General features: G+C 39.7%; 1 protein-coding gene across 5 annotated transcripts in view; it reads right to left on the minus strand.

The window, feature by feature from the left end:
• POU6F2 (POU class 6 homeobox 2) overlaps window positions 1-18,897 on the minus strand; it is a 311,497-nt gene that overhangs the window by 90,871 nt on the left and 201,729 nt on the right. For all 5 annotated transcript variants that reach the window (XM_035319353.1, XM_035319352.1, XM_035319354.1 and 2 more), the window contains one exon: window positions 13,402-13,739. In XM_035319353.1, coding sequence (XP_035175244.1) covers window positions 13,402-13,739 — 338 coding nt within the window. The remainder of the gene's footprint in view (window positions 1-13,401; window positions 13,740-18,897) is intronic.

Below are 18,897 nucleotides of genomic sequence, written 5' to 3' on the forward strand. Positions count from 1 at the left end.
AAGTGACTGAATATTTCAATGCCAATATATTTTGCATGTAAAATATAAAAATCTCCATGTTGCATTTGAAATCTGATAAATATTTATTATCAATGCTGTTTGCTTTTAATCTGTTCAGGATATCACTCCTCCAGCTTTTTAGTACTTAAACAAAAATGGCATTTACATTACAATATTGCTTGCCAACAATCTCATTTTCTGGTTTAGTCAGCAGCCTTCATGCTTGATTAGTCTTTAATTATACAAATACCTACATATTAAAAAAGTTTTATTTTTTCCATACTTTGAGCATGTAATTATTTTCTCTTGCATGCAATAACCTTTAATTTTAGGATTAAGCAACTGATTCTCCTTAGTATGGATGGATTTTTTCAAGTGTTAAAGCAAATTTGGTTATTGTATTATGAGTAGGAAAATTAACTTTAGGAAAACCTTTCATTAGTGTATTTGACAGCACACTGAGCAGCTGACAGAAACTTCAAAATATTCAATATATTTGAAAACAAAATGGATAGCAGATCTGTGTCCTCTGAAATCAACAGCAATGCTACTCTGAATTTAGAGTGAGTGACTAGAGCTATGCAGTTACTCTTTTCAATACTCCTTGCTTTTGTAGTTTTAGTGTTACAGCAGCACCTAGAAGCCCATTTGAAGATCAAGGTCTCATTGCATTTTACCAAAAAGTTGTAAAAGTTTGCAGTATAAACAGATCAAGCAATGGTGGGATAATCGACAAAAGAATAGAAAGATGAAGTGACATGCGAGCGATAGAGCTCAAACAGCAGTCTGGCATTCTTGACTTCAACAACCCACTTATGAGAGCACGGTACTTCCTGATGTAAATTATTTTTCAAAAGTGAATCCAATAAGCAGAGGCATAACTTGATAACAAGATTAAAGCTAAATATTCAGATTGTATAGGGCAGTGAAGAACTCCCTCCCACCTCCTCCCTTTCCCTCCCCTTTCTTCCCTGCAATTTTCACTCATGAGAGCATGGACTGCCAAGTTTGGGTCTGTAGGACTGACATATGTTATCTCTGTACCCGCTTGTACATTTGAAGTACCAGTGATTTCCCCCTAGACATACTCTTTGAATGCCTATGGGGAAAACATCAAGGATTTTTAGAATGGCTTGGTGTTCTCAAGTTTTATTTTTATATTTGTTTTACATGAACTGAAAATTCTGTCAGACATACATTTTGATTGCATTGGGAATGTGTTTCATAGTCAGAAGACAGTTAAAAAAAAAGGAAACTGTAATTCTAAGAGTTCAGAGGTGGGGGTGGGGAGCTGGGGAGGGGGGGGGGAAGGGGGGTGGCGGTGAAGAGAAACCTTCCTAATGGCATATTGAGCTACCTCACAAATGAGACAGGAGCGATGTGAAACCTCCTGCAAACTTCCCTAGTAGTAGGGCTACGTCTCCTTATATAAAGTGGAAAGTTGAAGAGGTAGGATGGAAATGTACACAGCATCTTATACCAGAATGGTGATCAGTGATAGAAATTCAGCCCTTCACAATATCAGCACTTCTGTTTTTTGGTATCTCTCTCCCAGTGGAAAAGGTCAGTAGCAATAAAGGAAGGCACTGTGCGTAACAAAGACATTGTTTTTCTATACTCTCCTCCTCCCAGCATTTTCCTTTCCCTCCTAAAAAAATCAGGCCGTGTTCCTGGGGAATCGTATGCTAATGAAATCTGTGCTTTCAGGCGAGTCCTGGGAATGAAACTGGCTTCTCTTTACTTGTTCCTTTCTGGACCTCAATCCTGGTACAGCCCTATTCCTCATCAGCTGCCCTCCCATGAACCATGGAGCTCCCAGCATGGGTGTTCCAGCTGGCACTCTGCGAGGTGTTCCCTACCCTTGGAGAAATGTCAAAGAGGCTTGACCCTTTACCTCCTCCTATCCTCTTCCAGTTGGAGCCATCAGGAGAGTATTGGAGTCACATAAGCAAAGCATTATCCAAGTTGGGAGGATAGCAGTCCAGTTGGATGTGGCTATCCAGATGGTTGCAAATGGGATAATAATGTTACAATGGTGAAAATTATGAGATTTATGGGAATCATCTTCTGATAACAATTTATTGGCCACCACTAATACAGATTATTGTTCTGTAGCATAGAGCATGATGTGACCAGATCCTTATTTGTAAGCTTTTCTTTATAACATCTTTATTTTTGCTAAAAGTCTAGGATCCTCCCAGGTCTGACTGCATTCCTGATGTCATTTACAAGCAGGTAAGCATTTCTTAACAGATATACAGAGATATTGCAACAGTGACTGCTGCTTTATCTTTATTTTAAGAATCTCAGCTCATTTCAGGACCAAAATGAACCATCATCATTTTTTAGTAAAACAATCCTAGCAATTTATAATTATGCTCTTTTTACACATCAGTTCTTCTCTTTTGGAAACTCTGGTTTGCCTTCCAAACTCTTCCAGAAACATAACCTAACTCTGTCCTCTAATTAGAGTCGTCATGGGATATTTGATCATTTCTAGCTATCAAAAATAAGTTCCTGTCCAGAAGTAAGTTGTCCTAACACAAGGTATAGTTTCTGATACAAACAATAAGCTGAAATATTGAAATATTTTCACTTAGAAAATTCCTGATTAGTTCAAGTTACTCCAATATCAAAATAAAACCTGGGTGTGTTTGTAGGTAAGACAAAAATCTTTCTGAGACTCACAGTAACAGTGCTCATCTAGTTTCTTGTTCTCTTTACTTCATTTCCTTTTTCAGCTGGTGGCAAATATCTTCATTTCTTGGAGTTGTCCTGGATCAGCAGCAAAAAATACAGTGGTGCTTGTACAAGACAGGTTGTCCTAAGAATCTTTCAAACTTTGCTCGTAGAAAGAATATTAAAAATCTCACAGGAGATTTCTTTTCCAGATTAAAATTTTATAGTGGTGCCCCTGAAGACCCACAACCTATCTCCTCCTAATATGGATTCAACCAGTGATTTATAAATTAAAAAAAAAAAAAAAAAAAAAAAAAAAAAAACAATAATTTTATAGTAGAATGTAGTATATTGCAAGCACAGCACTGAAAAATAAATTTTAGGATAATCACATACACAACATATCAAGTCTGATTGTTGATTTCCTGCCTGCTGGGACATACCTTCTCAGGTGCTGTTATATACCCATTTGCTTAAGTTGTCCTGATTTTCTCATATCTTAACCCACTAGGAGCTCTCACAAATGCCCATTTGCTGGCTTGTACCCAAGGTGGTAACCTCTGGCCTTTTAATTTTCCAGTTGCCACATAATTTATTGCTGGTTACTTCAAACAAATGTAGAAGGTTGGTAGAGGAAGAGGAAAAATGAAACGAAGGATTTGGGAAGCTCATGTTTCCAGCATGACCCCTTGGATAAAAGGATGCTTTTTTTTTTTTTTCTTTTGCCTAATTTGTTTCTAGTTGCAGCACTAAGGTCTGAAAAAGCCAAGAGAATGAATGGAATAAACGTCCTGATGGGCTGCCCGAAGCTGCCTGGTGTTACGGATCAGCGTAAAACCAGCTCTCTTTCCTGTGCCTGGGCCGATGTAACTCACTGGAGTGGCAAATTACATCAGACCTACAGCTGTAACCCGACATTATGATTAATTTGATCAGTAATTTCTCCTGTTTTTCATTTTAATCGGTGTGACTATTCTGCTGTGACAGGTCTTTCAGATCTAATTAAGATAAATTTCAGAGTAAAAGACTTGGCAGAATTTTTGAGTCAAATCCGAGCGTCAAGTGTGAAGACCTGCAGCACCAGTCAATCAATTTCCAGTAAAGACGGCAGGCTGTAACTCAGCAATCAACCCATTAACACTTAAGCAAATTTCATAATCTCCAGGCCTGTGCTTAGTCACTCTCTCAAAACGTTCTGGCTTCCAATAAAAAGAGGAAGTATTATCATGTTTTTTAAACACCTGCCCTAAACTGCATGTACTAAAAGCACCAACAGAATCCACAAGTGGACACTGATAGATCTCTGCAATACTGCTGTAAAAAGGCTTAATTTTAAACTTTAAAACACAGCCTAGAGGGTTTTTTTTTTTTTTTTTTTTTTTTTTTGAGGTAGCACCTGGAATCAGAGCAACTTCCTTTAAGCACTTACTACTACAAGGAGCTTTGAATGATATAACATATCAGGGCCATACCGCCTCCCAGATACAAAATATTGCTCCTCATTCAGATTCAACAATCCCATCAGGTGCTCTGTGTTCACTTGGTTCACTTGCTTCCAAATAGAAGAAATTTCTCACAGTACTAGAAACCTATGATTACTTGCAAGTTATATATATATTTATATATACGTATAAAGAGGTGAGGGGTATGAAGAACTAAGGGAAAATAAAGCCATGTTTTGGAATATTCTCTCCTTCTCTGTAAATTTTTGGAAATAGGAATGAAAAGAGAAATTAAGAAAAATGACTTCTAGCAAACCTGATCTGCTGGCTTCAAAAGAGAATTTGAGGGGCTGTGTCATTTTTTTTTCTGTCCTTAAGGTCCCCAAGGGTCCTCCTCCCTGGTTAGGCTTCGGCATCAGGAGACGTTATGGGAATACAGATCCTTTCCCAAATTTGTCCTGGGAGGATATTATTTATTTATTTCCCCATTTATTAAATACTTCAGTTCCTTTAGGGAGTTTATTAAATGCTCCTATTTCAGAAGCCAGAGCTTGCTGGGCAAACAGCTCTGTTTTCCTCTCCATCAGAGAATTCTCTAGCAAATGGTTTCCTATATTAGCCTCAGCTTCTGCCCCTTGGGTGCTAATAATGCCGGTTGTTTTGCTCGAAGATTAATTTCCTTTGCTTTAAATGTGAGTCAGACACTGGTACTCCTTGTGCTTCTGAAAATAGCAACACCTGCAGAGTATATTTGGATGGACCAGGCAGCCAGCGCTCCAACTGAGAGAAGGTTTCCTCAGGGAATGTAGAGACTTGCTTATAAAGTTTCTTTGAGAGCCCTTAAACATCTCCTTGCTGTTTTTAAATGCAGTATTCAAGTCTTACAGAGCAAAGACCCAAATAAGCAGTGAGCTTCTAGAAGAAGGAAGACATCTGAGGAAAAGATTTGAAACCCTGCTCAATCCTGTGGATGAATATGGTCTTACACAAAACTGAAATCAGCCTTTCTGTGGAAATGACATCTTTCAGGTAGACATGAGGAGCAGTAGCTCTCAAACAAGCTAGATCTGTCAAGAAACCAGCTTGCAAGTCTCTGCGCTGCATGCTGGAACCAGGGAGCCAGGTGCAGTGCAGGGACAGCCAAATATCCTGCTAGGACAAACTGCCATGTTGCCATCATGGTGTGGACAACTGGCAGTAGACCCAGGAGGGATGAAAAGGATCATGGAAGCACCCAGAAAAGGTTAAAAGAGGAAAGGAGGCCCTGGGTACACTGAAACTCAAAGCCAACTAATTTTCTCAAGCAAGGTTCAAAGTTGTATAGAGGAATGTCTGCATGGTTCAAAGAACTATTGCAGGAGCAGTGGCAAAAGGAAGAGCATAAAACAAAAGGAGGAGACCTGAATCACAACATCATTTGCGACAGGTTATATGCCTGTGTGTATGGTGGCACATCTGTATGACCATGACTCTCTAGCAAGTAGAAAGTTTTAGATAGTATTTGCCTCTTCCATTCATGAAATCACCTATACCAACCCCCAAAAAATCATTACAATGGAAGAATACTCAGAAATCTGAAACTGTCAGTAGAACAAGATGTTTAAATCTTTCTGGACCTGTTTGCAGGAGCAGGGGATGAAATATACAAAATATTCCGAAGAGTTCACCAAGCTCAATTTAATTGAGCTGATTGCAAGGGAGGTTCCATATTATTTAGAGCTGAGACCTCCATCTTGCCAGTACCTCTTGGAAACCCACTTAAGATCAGCACTTCAGCAGACTTAAGTATATATAGGTCATGGGCATGGAGCTTCCTTAATAAATATGTGCTTTATGAGTCTGTATTGCCTGTTGCCTTTGATGTGCAATATCTGACTACCTACTGACACCAAAAATTGGGAAACTTGGAAAGTGGGTACAAATCACTGCATTTGCTCACCATTTATGAAATATTTCTTTGCCAAACTGACTCAGAAGTAACTTGGGAACAGATTCTGACAATCACATGTTGCATAATATTGCACAGCAGGAAAGCTAGATTATATTACCACATCAAAACAAACAAAAAAAACCTCAGTGGGATGACTGGTGTAATAATCTTGATCAAGTTTTCTTGATCTTAGGAGTCAATGAGTTTGAGAAATACAACAGGTCTCTGATGTGAATGCAGACATAAACAGCCTCTGACTATACTCCTTGCAAACTTATCCCAGCTTTCTTCCTCAAACAGAGACCTAATTGTTTCTTCTGTTTCTTAAATATATGCAAATTTGTCAAAGTGTCAGTATACACTGAGATTTCTTTAAAGTAGATTTTTCTTTAATGAGAAGCTAACCAGTGAATGAGGTTGGGGGGAAAGAGAAGGGGCGGTGTTTTTTTTGTTTTGTTTTGTTTTGTTTTGTTTTGTTTTGTTTTGTTTGTTTGTTTGTTTTGATTGTTAGAGCCTCGGGCATCTGTGTACACATTCACCCTCATTTATAGCTGAGTGCTGCAGCCTTTCTGCTTTTCTTTTCTCCTTTGTTATAAAAGTGTTGAGGTGCCAAATACATTATTTAAGATTAGTATGAAAATTTAATCTGAAGGAGGTTCTGTTTTTGCTATCCTAGTTTGCTATTACTTGCAAGATTTTCTCTCTTGTTACCATCTCCCCCATTTCCCTTCTTTCCTCCTTTTATTATTATTTTTTTCTCACTCATCATCTTCCATCAGCTCCAGTTATTGTAGGTAGGCTTCTATGACAAAAAGGTGCTTTAGGAAAGAGTTCTGAAAATGGTCAGAATAATTTTACAGTGGGGCAATCCCTGGGGGATTTCCTGTTTGTCTGTTCCTATTCACACACAAACAGAGCAGTAGAAAACATCGGGAACTTCTCTATTCCTAAAGTGTGACTCTTCTTTTGTAGATATGGCTGTAGTTAGGTTCATCTTATCCATACTGCTAAAACATACAGTGAGTGTCAGCACCAGAAGCTAAGCTCCCATTTGGAGCCAGTTAAATATATGCTGCTGATACAAACACCTTGTTCTGGCAGTCAAGCAGAGTAATTGGCTACTTAGTACTTGGCTCATCTAATTTTATACAGTGTATAACCAAGATCTTATGACTCCAGAAATTTAATTGAATGGAAACTCTGTAGAGTGCTAACTATGCTTTGAAGTTGCAACATGCTGGCAATTCAAGAACCTATATAATTTCCCCTGTAATAATATTAAAAATGCACAGGAGAGGAGTATTTGGAAAATTGTATGTTCCCAGAAGTACAGTCCCCAGTTTACAACATGAACTAGGTTGTCTTTCACCTGGGGATTGCTTTGTTTCAATCAATTAGAACAATGAAAGTAAAAGTAAGACTACAGCTATCTACATGAGGAATTTCACTATTTTAAAATGAAGGGAACAGGGCCTTCCATCATCTACCTGACACAGAACCTGCTGAAATGCGTTTCTGCTTTGGAAAATTCTCCTCTCATTGTCTTTTGCAAACCAGTGATGAGCCAGGTTCTACAGTGTTTTCCCTTTACCAGTATAAATTTCACAGAATCACAGAATAGTCTAGGTTGGAAGAGACCTCCAAGATCACCAAGTCCAACCTCTGACCTAATACTAACAACTCCTCTACTAAACCATATCCCTAAGCTCTACATCTAAACGTCTTTTAAAGACCTCCAGGGATGGTGACTCAACCACTTCCCTGGGCAACCTATTCTAGTGACTAACAACCCATTCAGTAAATAAGTTTTTCCTAATATACAGCCTAAACCTCCCCTGGCACAATTTTAGCCCATTCCCCCTCATCCTGTCACCAGGCACATGGGAGAATAGATCAACCCCCACCTCGCTACAGCCTCCTTTAAGGTACCTGCAGAGTGGGATAAGGTTGCCTCTGAGCCTCCTCTTCTCCAGGCTAAACAGTCCCAGCTCCCTCAGCCGCTCCTCGTAAGACTTGTTCTCCAGACACCTCACCAGCTTCGTAGCCCTTCTCTGGACTCGCTCGAGCACCTCCATGTCCTTCTTGTAGGGAGGGGCCCAAAACTGAACACAGTACTCGAGGTGCGGCCTCACCAGAGCCGAGTACAGGGGGACAATCACTTCCCTGGACCTGCTGGCCACGCTGTTTCTTATACAAGCCAGGATGCTGTTGGCCTTCTTGGCTGCCTGAGCACACTGCTGGCTCATATTCAGCCGACTATCAACCATCACTCCCAGGTCCTTCTCTGACAGGCAGCTTTCTAACCATTCATCTCCCATCCTGTAGCACTACTTGGGTTTGTTGTGCCTCAGGTGCAGAACCCGGCACTTGGCCTTGTTGAACTTCATACCGTTGGCCTCAGCCTATCAGTCCAGCCTATCCAGGTCTTCCTGCAGAGCCTTCCTACCCTCGAGCAGATCAACACACGCACCTAACTTGGTGTCATCTGCAAACTTGCTGAGGGTGCACTCAATGCCCTCATCCAGATCATCGATAAAGATGTTAAAGGGGACTGGCCCAAGTACTGAGCCCTGGGGAACTCCACTAGTGACTGGCCTCCAACTGGATTTGACTCCATTCACCACAACTCTCTGGCCCAGACATTCAGCCAGCTCTTAACCCAACGAAGCATATGCCAGTCCAAGTCATGAGCAGCCAGTTTCTTGAGGAGAATGCTGTGGGGAACGGTGTCAAAAGCCTTACTGAAGTCAAGGTAGACCACATCCACAGCCTTTCCCTCATCCACTAAGCATGTCACCTTCTCATAGAAGGAGATCAGGTTTGTCAAGCAGGACTTGCCCTTCCTAAACCCATGCTGACTGGGCCTGATCGCCTGCTTGACCTTCAAGTGCCGTGTGATGACGCTCAAGATAATCTGCTCCATGAGCTTCCCTGGTACTGAGGTCATACTAACAGGCCTATAGTTCCCCGGGTCTACCCTCCGGCCCTTCTTGTAGATGGGCATCACGTTTTCTAGCCACCAGTTGAATGGGACCTCCCCTGATAGCCAGAACTGCTGATAAATGATGGAAACTGGCTTGGCCAGCTCTTCCGCCAGTTTTCTCAATACCCTTGGGTGGATCCCATCCGGCCCCATCAACTTGCATACATCCAAATGCTGTAGCAGGTCACCAACCATTTCCTCATGGATTGCGGGGGACACATTCTGCTCCTCATCCCCTTCCACCAGCTCAGGGTACTGGGCGTCCAGAGAACAACTGGTTTTGCTGCTATAGACTGAGGCAAAGAAAGCATTAAGCACCTCAGCTTTTTCCTCATCTCTGGTAACTAAGTTTCCCCCCACATCCAGTAAAGGGTGGAGATTCTCCTTAGTCCTCCTTTTTGTACTGATGTATTTATAAAAACATTTTTTGTTGTCTTTAACAGCAGTAGCCAGATTGAGCTCCAGATGAGCTTTGGCCTTTCTAATTTTGTCCCTGCACCGCCTCGCAGCATCCTTATAGCATCCTCAGGGCATCCCTGAGTGGCCTGCCCTCTTTTCCAAAGACTATAAACCCTCTTTTTTCTCCTAAGCTCGAGCCACAACTCTCTGTTTAGCCAGGCTGGTCTTCTTCCGCGCCGGCTCGTCTTTGGGCATGTGGGGACAGACCACTCCTGAGCCATTAAGATTTCTTTCTTGAAGAGTGCCCAGCCTTCCTGGGCTCCTCTGTCCTTCAGAACCGCCTCCCAAGGGACTCTGCCAACCAGTGTACTGAACAGCTCAAAGTCAGCCCTCCGGAAGTCCAAGACAGTGGTTTTACTGGTCCTCTTCCTGACTTTGCCAAGTATCGAGAACTCTATCATTTCGTGGTCACTCTGTCCAAGACAGCCCCCGACCACCACGTCTCCCACCAGTCCTTCTCTGTGAGTGAACAGAAGGTCTAGCGGGGCATCTCCCCTTGTAGGCTCGGAGCATCATTCCTAATGTGATCACAAGAATCCAGTCCCTGGAACCTAAAGTAAGGTTTTTCATCTTTCTATGTGATCATTAAAAGCCTTCCTAAAAATAATAGTTTTTTAACTACAATCTAACCCACTGAAATGAGTGAAAAATAGTGACAAAATTGGAGCAGAGTATTGCAAAACAATCTGACAAGAATCGTTCTGAGAGTTTCAGCTGGTGTACAGTGCATAAGTATTATTAATTTCTGATCATCTAGCAAAAGTACCTTGCTCAGGTACACCTAAGCAAGTCACTTTCATTTAATTTGCTTTCTGAAGGACATGACAGCATCTGTACATTTTGAGATGTAATTGCTGTTATCCTTCAGAGTTTTTTGAAACAAACACAATCATCCTCCTGAATTACTGACTTTCCATGACAATTTTTTGAGGTTGCATTGTTCTAAACTAATATCTTTCAGACATATCCTGAATAATGTAAGAGGATAAAGCCCACATGAAAAAAACAAGAATTCAGAAATGAAATTTAAGCTGTCAAACTTTAACTTAGTTGATTTTTATTCCCTTAATATTCTTCAAACAAAATCCATTTCATTCTAGTTCATAAAGATCATTACCTTTGAGGCCATAGTATCTCTGAATTTAGTTCTAGGTCGATTTTTAAGTTAAAGCATCAGACATTTAAACAAGAAAAGCACATTCTAAGCATCTGTTATGGACTGGACATACGAACTGTTGCCAAATGTGGGCTCTCTCCTTTTTTGTTTTGTTTATACTTTTATAGTAGAAAACAAATTCAGATCCAGTCCTGAAGCTACACATATGGAGTTAAAACAGCTTTTCTCTGCAGGATTTAGAATGGAAAGTCAAACTTCATGGAGGAGATCTTAGCGTTGCTCTGCTTTAGAAAATATATGACCACGTCCTTCAACCATATATAAAGTGCAACATCAGCTCCTCTGGAGATATTTCTATCACTTGTTTGCATATTAAAGAGTTTAACTATTTTCAGTTATATGACAGAGGACGTTTCAAGTTCTTACGTCCTATTAAATGCAATATCTTAGGTAAACCTGAGAAGCATTACACTTGCTTCAGAAATGGTTAGAAGGCCACATCAATGGCCATACACGCATAATTAAGGCTAGTCCTGAAGCATTGTGCTGAATCTAGGCTTCTCTTCTGGATGTCAGCACATAGCCCTTTTGTATCTGTGAACAAACTTTGGGTATTCATGGCTACTTAGATGGTGAGGATCTTAGAGAGGTAAGAATGTAAAAAAAATCCTACTCCCTAGTTTATTACTAACTCTTTAATGCTGAGCCAGAGCTGACAGCTAATGAGTTATAATTCCTTGGCTGTTCTGAAAGTGCCCTGGTCATGCAGCTGGCTTAGCAGTACTGGCCAAACTCATCCCAGTGGGAGGGTCAGACCTCTCACTTTGGTATTTTTAATTAGTTCTAATCCCAGTTCCTAAAAGGTTTGGGGGATAGTATTTGAACTAAAATGACATCAGAGTACTTGAATCCCATCTTCCAGTACTGTGTGGCCTGCCTTATTCAGACTGCCCTCATAAGGGTACTTATAAAGATATAAATGCTAAAAAGAGTGCTCTGCCAAGGTGTCTCCATAAACACATTGACATTGGCACCTGCTATGCAAGGAATTGTTGGTTTTACTTGTTTTTATTGTACTTCCTGAAGCGAGACATAACTCCACAAAGCTAACAGTAGAAACTGCTTCAACTGGCCTGTACCTGTAGGTTACACATGAGACTGAAAGTACTCGAAATCAGATGAGATTTAGATTGAGATTAGAGGGTATATGAGAACTACGATTTAGATTCTGTGTTAGTACAAACCTCTTGAGGTATGTTCTCTAAAATCATCCTCTTTCCTTCATACTTGAACGTTAATTTATGTGTGCATTTGCTCTGCTTGGATAACTGAATGCACAACATTTTTTGAAACAAAAACATTGAAACATTCAGCAGACAGTTTTAGCAACATATAGACTGTATGCTTAGTGTACATACGCTAATGCTGTACCGAAATAATAAAATGTAACAGAAGCTCCTCTGGAACTATTCCTGTCTCTTTATGTCAATAATTTGCATACTAATGGGTCCCGAAGCACTCACTAACATGACAGACTGGTCATTAAGGGGTACAAAAGTAGTCTTTAAGACAATACACAGGAGAAGCTCTAGAAACTTTGTACACAACTGTAAGAAAAAGCTCGGGAAGCAAGGACACATTTCCTGTGGACTTTTAAGTCTATTATCTAAACCATTAAAAAATCATATCTGATGCAATTTAGTTGCAACTCCTCAGGTTAATGCAGGTTTAACTGGTCATATGGCAAACACAGCTTCTTGTAAGCCAATTCTCTTAATTGCATCAAAAAGGATTTTTTAATTATTAAGCTAATGCAGTTTAATTTCTGAAGCAAATGGCTGAAGCCATCAGAGTGCATAAAACCTTTAAAAAGGCATCTCAAAAGTTAGGGAATAAAGTGGATACACACTTGCTTGTTGGCAACATTTCTAGCTGGTTTCTAAATGCAGTTCCACTGCCATCTTAAGAGAGTGTTCACTTCACAGATTACCCTGGTGTTTATTCAGAACCACCCTTGCTGGTAGAGTCAAACATGCTCTTGCAGGACATGAATACTACATGAGACATACTGTGTAAGAACACACAAGTGTAAGAAATTAGGATCATTGTATTAGAGATCTCCTATTTCTTCCCAGGAATTCCAAGATGGGAAGAGTCTAGCATCAACGTGGCTGCCATAACAGTTGATGTAGTCTGTTAGAAAACATCTATGTTGGTGGAGTGAGCACCAAGGACTGATACTAACTCCAGCATTCTGAACATTGGAGACTATACCAAACTTCTTAATGGAAGTATTTGATCCTTAGCAGGACAAATGTTTGGGCTGTGGTTTCAAGTGGAAGGGTAACCCATCCATCCCGTGCACACATACACTAGCGAAAGCTCTATTTCTTTTAGAGGCAGTCAGATCATCTGCTGAAGAGTAGCTAACTTTTCTGCCCTCATAAGTTATCATAAAGGCTCACTACTGGGAAAATGCCATTTGTGAAGGTTGCATGTTGAATCCATTGAAAAAAATAGTTTTATATGGGTTTTTCAATATGGGCTTTAAGAGCAAATGATGTTTATTATTTAGAAAGAAACAAGCTAGGACCATCATTAGTTATGCTTTTTTGACTTATCAGGCCTTTTGGCTTGTTTTAAGCTGCTTGCCTGTAAGGATTAACTACTATAAGGTGGAATTTCTCAGCTTGTATGGTCAGAAGGTGTAACGTTCATTTGATTTCCCCTTGTAGTAGCAGTATGCACTTTCTGTTATTAAATCATTAGAGATTTGTACTTAGTGCCTTACCTGCAATGGATTTGGTGAAGTAAGAGGAGATGGAAGGCCATGCCCTGGTGACTGGCTGGGTTTCTGAGGGGAGCTGGAGGACTGTGGGACTGGAGGCTGTTGGCTCTGGCTCTGGGACTGTGTTTGGTTCTGCTGTGGTGGTGCTGATGTCTGTGTCTGTGACTGCTGAGTCTGCTGTGGTGGCTGTGGAGTGTGCACCTGCTGAGTTTGCTGCTGCTGCTGGCTTTGCTGCTGCTGCTGCTGCTGCTGCTGCCCTTGCTGCTGCTGTTGCTGCTGTTGTTGCTGGAGCTGCTGAAGATGCTGAAGCTGTTGAAGCTGGGTGTTCAGGGATGAGGTAGCTGTGAATTGAAGAGAGGGAAGGGAGTTATGTAGGTTTCAGCAATACCTACTGTGTTAAAGATATTCTGGATTAAATTCTGGTTCTCTTATATTGTGGGACACATGGCCCATTGAGGTCAGCTGCCCTCAGACTTCAGGTTGTGGCAGCATATTAGTGAACACGTTCCCAGCCTTTGGTTCTGGAGTAAGAGACAGACTTCACTCAAAGCAATTAGACCACACCTTCTGAAGGGCTACAGCTCTGCCCACTGGACAGACATCAGAGCTGAGTGGTAGCCTTTGCTCAGACAAGCTTACTAGTGAAGCCAATGGGAATTTTCCTTGCCTGAAGATGAGGCCGGGGATGTCTCTGTATGTATCATAGCAAGAACTCATAACATGAACTGGTACTGCTATAAAGAGCAGGATAAAAATCATAGTTGTAAAATAAAGGATGCTCTGAAAAGAGCTTTGTCACATCTATATACAGCAGGTGTCAAGAAATAAAATGGTCAACAATGATTTTTTTGTGTGTGTGTGAAATACATAGGTAGAAAAAATATCCAATAAAATGCATGTCTCTGAAATTAGAGCTGCTCCTTATCATTCACATCTAAAAGCTATTAAGTTCCCCTTTTGAAATAGGGTAGGTATTCTGTGCACTTGTACTGCTTGCTTACTCCTGGTAGCAAAAGTATGTCATGCTGTGCTAGTACATGCTCCAAATGTGAGCTTGGAAACCGGTGGCTTGCATCTATTTGGTGGCACAAAGGTGCAAACTTTATCTCTTAAATTGACTAAGGCATTGATTAAACTCAGGAAGGCAAGAAGTTTGCCACAAGGATGTCACTAAGGAAGAGCAGATTTAAGCAGCAGCCAGAACATCACAGGAACCTGATGCTTTCTGGGGTTGCCATACCAACAACATTCCACATTCTAATTTCCATCATCAGAAGCCATAGTAAACTGGGTGTGAATAAAATTTGTTACTTCTAAAATAAGACTCAGATTTCATTGCCAAAACCATTGTTCACCACTCTATTTGTGGATTGGCAGATAAAGCCAAGTTATCCCCACTTTCTTTTTGTGCTGACATCCCTGTTTCAGCTTTCCAGATGTCTATGCCCTGGGGATGAACCTGAGGTCTTGCTATGACTTATGAAATCAATGAGACATAAACTGGAATAAGCAAAAGAAAAAAGACAACAAAAAGGGGAAGCAATAGGCAGAATGGGTAAGCCAGAAAAGGATGTACAAAGGAAGAATAAAAGGATCGGCAGGAAAAGCTGTTGGTCACTCATTCCTATATTCACAGCTAATGTAAATTTTCTTTCACCAAAGGAAGAAATCAAACTACAAATACATCTTTTTAAGAATTATTGTCATGTGTGACTTCAACAAAGAACCTAAATAAAGCAAAGAAGGAGGAATGGTAACACCAATATATTTCTATTAGTAAAATTGCTTGTGGCAGCTTGGCGTTTCAACATAAAACAGAGTGACCATCAGATTGAAAACTCACATGGTATCCCATGCAAAAGAAATTAGCCTGGAGAAGTAAGCATACACTACCATCAGTTCCACCATCAAAACCTAAATGTCTCAAAGTCAAGACAGTAGCAAGTGAAAATACAATCTAAGGCATATAAGAACAAAGAATGAGAGAAGTTGTGTATATAAGAAAGCAACTGGACAGATAAATATTAACAACAGCATGAAGCACCTTAGATGTCAAAGAATGATATTCATCAATTCCATCTGTAGGTATGCAGACAGAGGTGGAAAGACCTTTCCAATTACCATAAGGAAGAATCTAATCTGGACCAGCTCTTTACCTTGTGCAGGCCATTTCCTCACCTGTGATAGTCTACTAGTCTGGACAAACCATTGATAACTGGAACCAAGAATTCAAATACAACATGACCCTACCGATTCCACAGATTCTAATATAGAATGATCTTATAAATTTATGGTATACAAAAATATCTGTTGATATGTATTACTAAAGGAAAAAATCATCACTGCCTTCTTAAAATGGTAGCATGCAAATAAGGCATAAGCAGAATTGTAAAGAAGCCCAAAATGTAGAAGAACTGAAGATTCTAGACAAACTAAAACAAATGAAGAGGTGGTTACAAGAAATTTATTCTTTCTTGTCTTTGCACATAGATCAAAGGAATAAGAAAACTACTATTTAATAAATAAAAGTATAAATAAAGTTCCCCACATAGCATAAAATTTATTTCAGGATGCTTTCATTGAAATATTGTTAAATGGGTTCATTAGTAGCCTTGCAGGTGAAAAAGTTGCAGCATCTAAAGCATGGACATGGATACACAGAAATAATAATGGTCTGTTTGTCTGATATAGGAAAAAAATAATAATAATAATAATAAAAAAAAAAACAGTGAAATGCAGTTTTAATAAATGTATGAATCTTTTTAAGAAAAAAAAAATATCGTTGTGAAGTGTTGGGGTTTGCTTGACAGAACAGTTATCCTAACAGTAGGCCTTGGTTTCATTAATGAGTCATACTTTGGTCAGCTGTTGAACTACTTTCTTAAAATTAAATCTTTATCATATTGCCATTCTCCACACGGCCAATACTCTGTTTAATGGACATTTTGATCTGTGCATTTTTTCTTCTGCCAATCCTATAACTAGGAATAGAATCCAGAGTGAAAAAAATGGGAAAACAAAACAGAACAAAACAAAACACATCAACACTATTTTTTAGCCTAAAATTTTGCAGGTTCAGGTCTTACTGAGCTGCTATAACTTAGTGTCAAATGGCCATTGCCAGCATGCTTCTGTGCATTGACAATGTGAGCAGGTGCAATCACTCACCCAAGCTGACTTGTCCAATGAACGAAGAGGGTCAGAAGTTGACTTTGAAAATGTCAGGGTTTTAAAGTCTGTGGGCCTGCCCAGCACTCTCAGATAATGACTCAATAGGGAGAATTTTTTCATTGCAAGTCTAGGAGCAGAAAAGCTTTGGATTCCATGCTGCTGAATACTTGAATGTTGGCCAATGCAGGAATATCAATATCTCTACCACACACTTTTGTACTGGAAGCACACTCATTTGTCCTGGGGTAGGAGGGGGTCTCTTAGGGAAAATTTGTTGATGGAGAAAAGTTACTTCAGGGAGAAGTTTCCAAGTCCATTGCCTGTAACTGCATAAAATTATTCAAATAAATTCTTGTCTTTTCATATAATTCCTTTAAAAAGCCTTTTTGAAGCCTACTATCATGCCGAACTATAAATTGCATTGAAGTGGCTTAGTGAGGCATGATTATTTAACATGCTGTTGCTAAACAAACAGATAGGGAACTGGAGGAAGGACTGTTAGATCAGACAAGGCTTTCACAAAGCCATACAGTAAGTGTACTGCAAGGGTAGATTTAGGGCTCTGGATCCTGCCTGCAGTCCAGTGTTCATGCTGCCTGATTGCACTGCCTCTCACAATGTATGTACTATCCACAGCAGGGGTTGTGTCATATTATTGTTTGTAATCAAATCCAATCCAACTCCCAGAGCTTGCTTGCATACCTCATCCATTATAAATTGTATACCTGTCTAGCATTTGTCACTTTCTGCAGAGCTTGGAGCCTGATGGAATTTCAGGTGGTACAACAGTGCTATGTCTGCATGTATAAAAGATAACATGCACTGCCTACCTACCTCTCAGGAATCTTTTTATGACTTACTGGCTAACAGCTGGGTAAAACTTTGACATGTTTAAGTGAGAAGTGCCTACTTTCTCTCAGAATTGCACTCAAGAATAAATAAAAAAAATGCAAAAAGTCCTTTCTATGGTTAAAAAAGACAATATGAAGTACATCACATTAAAAGCAAGAGTATTAACTAAAAATGCATATGAAGTATAAAAAAAACCCTGTGACAACAAGCCACAAAAGCTGTGTGATATTTTAACTTTCCTTACAAAAATACATGTAAAGTATATTCCAGATGTCCAAGAAGTTGCTAAGAGAAACTTCTTCCTATGAGAAAACAAAGCCATAAGGGGTTTTCAAACTTAAGTTTTAACTGCAGTTTCTTGGTTGTTGCAGTGCCATGGCAGATTTCCCAAAGGGCTCACCCCGTGCTGTATGATCCTACTTTAAGCAGATTATGCTTAGCCATGGTATCAAAGCATTTACATTACAATAAGAGATACCGAGCTAAGTGGTGCAAATGGATGGTCAAGAGGCAGCAAAGCCAAACTTTCTGATCTCCCAGGTCACCTACTTCTACACTTGTCACAGACCTTAAACTACTCTAAGGGCTTAGAGAACGTTATGGTCTAAGGAACACACTCCTTCCTGAGTACCTTTTGGGAGTGCCATAGGCAGAATGCTGCTATTTGAAATATTTACACAAAATATATTTTTGTGTTTTCCTTATACCTTCTGTTCCTCTCTTTGTTACCTACACAGCCAACTGAAATTAAACTAAAATGCCCTTCTATGAAGTAGAATGGTGCAATGGGAAAAATGCACCTCTGATGCAACCGTACAGAAAGCAGCCATATCACTTTGTGAAGCATTCTGATCCATGACAGGGAGAATGACAGAATCATTTGCTTAGCAGGAAAAATGAAAAAGCTCTGCCTTCAAGTCCCAATTCTGGCTATATTCAGTGAAAGTAGTATCAACTGCAAGTTGCCTCTGGCTAATATATTATTGCATAAGAATGGGAATGGGAATGGTTATATTTTAAATAACAAATATATTTTAAAGTTTAATCACACTTTGCCAAAAAGCAAGGAACATAAGTAAGCCCACAAATGTTTATATAATGAAAACAATGTAAAAATTATATCTCTTTTTTTCACAGCTCCTTCACAATATAAATTCAGATTCTAAAGACCTCAACAATGCTTGGCAGAAGATCAAATTAATGCTCAGGGATTCAATTTGTATCTAGAATCTGCTCTTGTGGATAAGCTTCACATAATGTCTGATTTATTAACGTTTTGTGTGTGTTTGTTTCTGTGTAAAGAGGAAGAAAGGACAGGAGGAATATGAAGCAATTTTAGCCTACAAAGGCTTGTGTTTCTCTATTCTCTATCCTCCCATTTACATAACTGCATAGACATTCTTCAGTGCCTTAATACAATGTATAATGGACTAAAAAGGAGAAAATCATACATTAAAACTCCTCCTATTTGACTGA

The sequence above is a fragment of the Oxyura jamaicensis genome, chromosome 2 (assembly GCF_011077185.1).
Source record: "Oxyura jamaicensis isolate SHBP4307 breed ruddy duck chromosome 2, BPBGC_Ojam_1.0, whole genome shotgun sequence".
NCBI lineage: Eukaryota > Metazoa > Chordata > Aves > Anseriformes > Anatidae > Oxyura > Oxyura jamaicensis.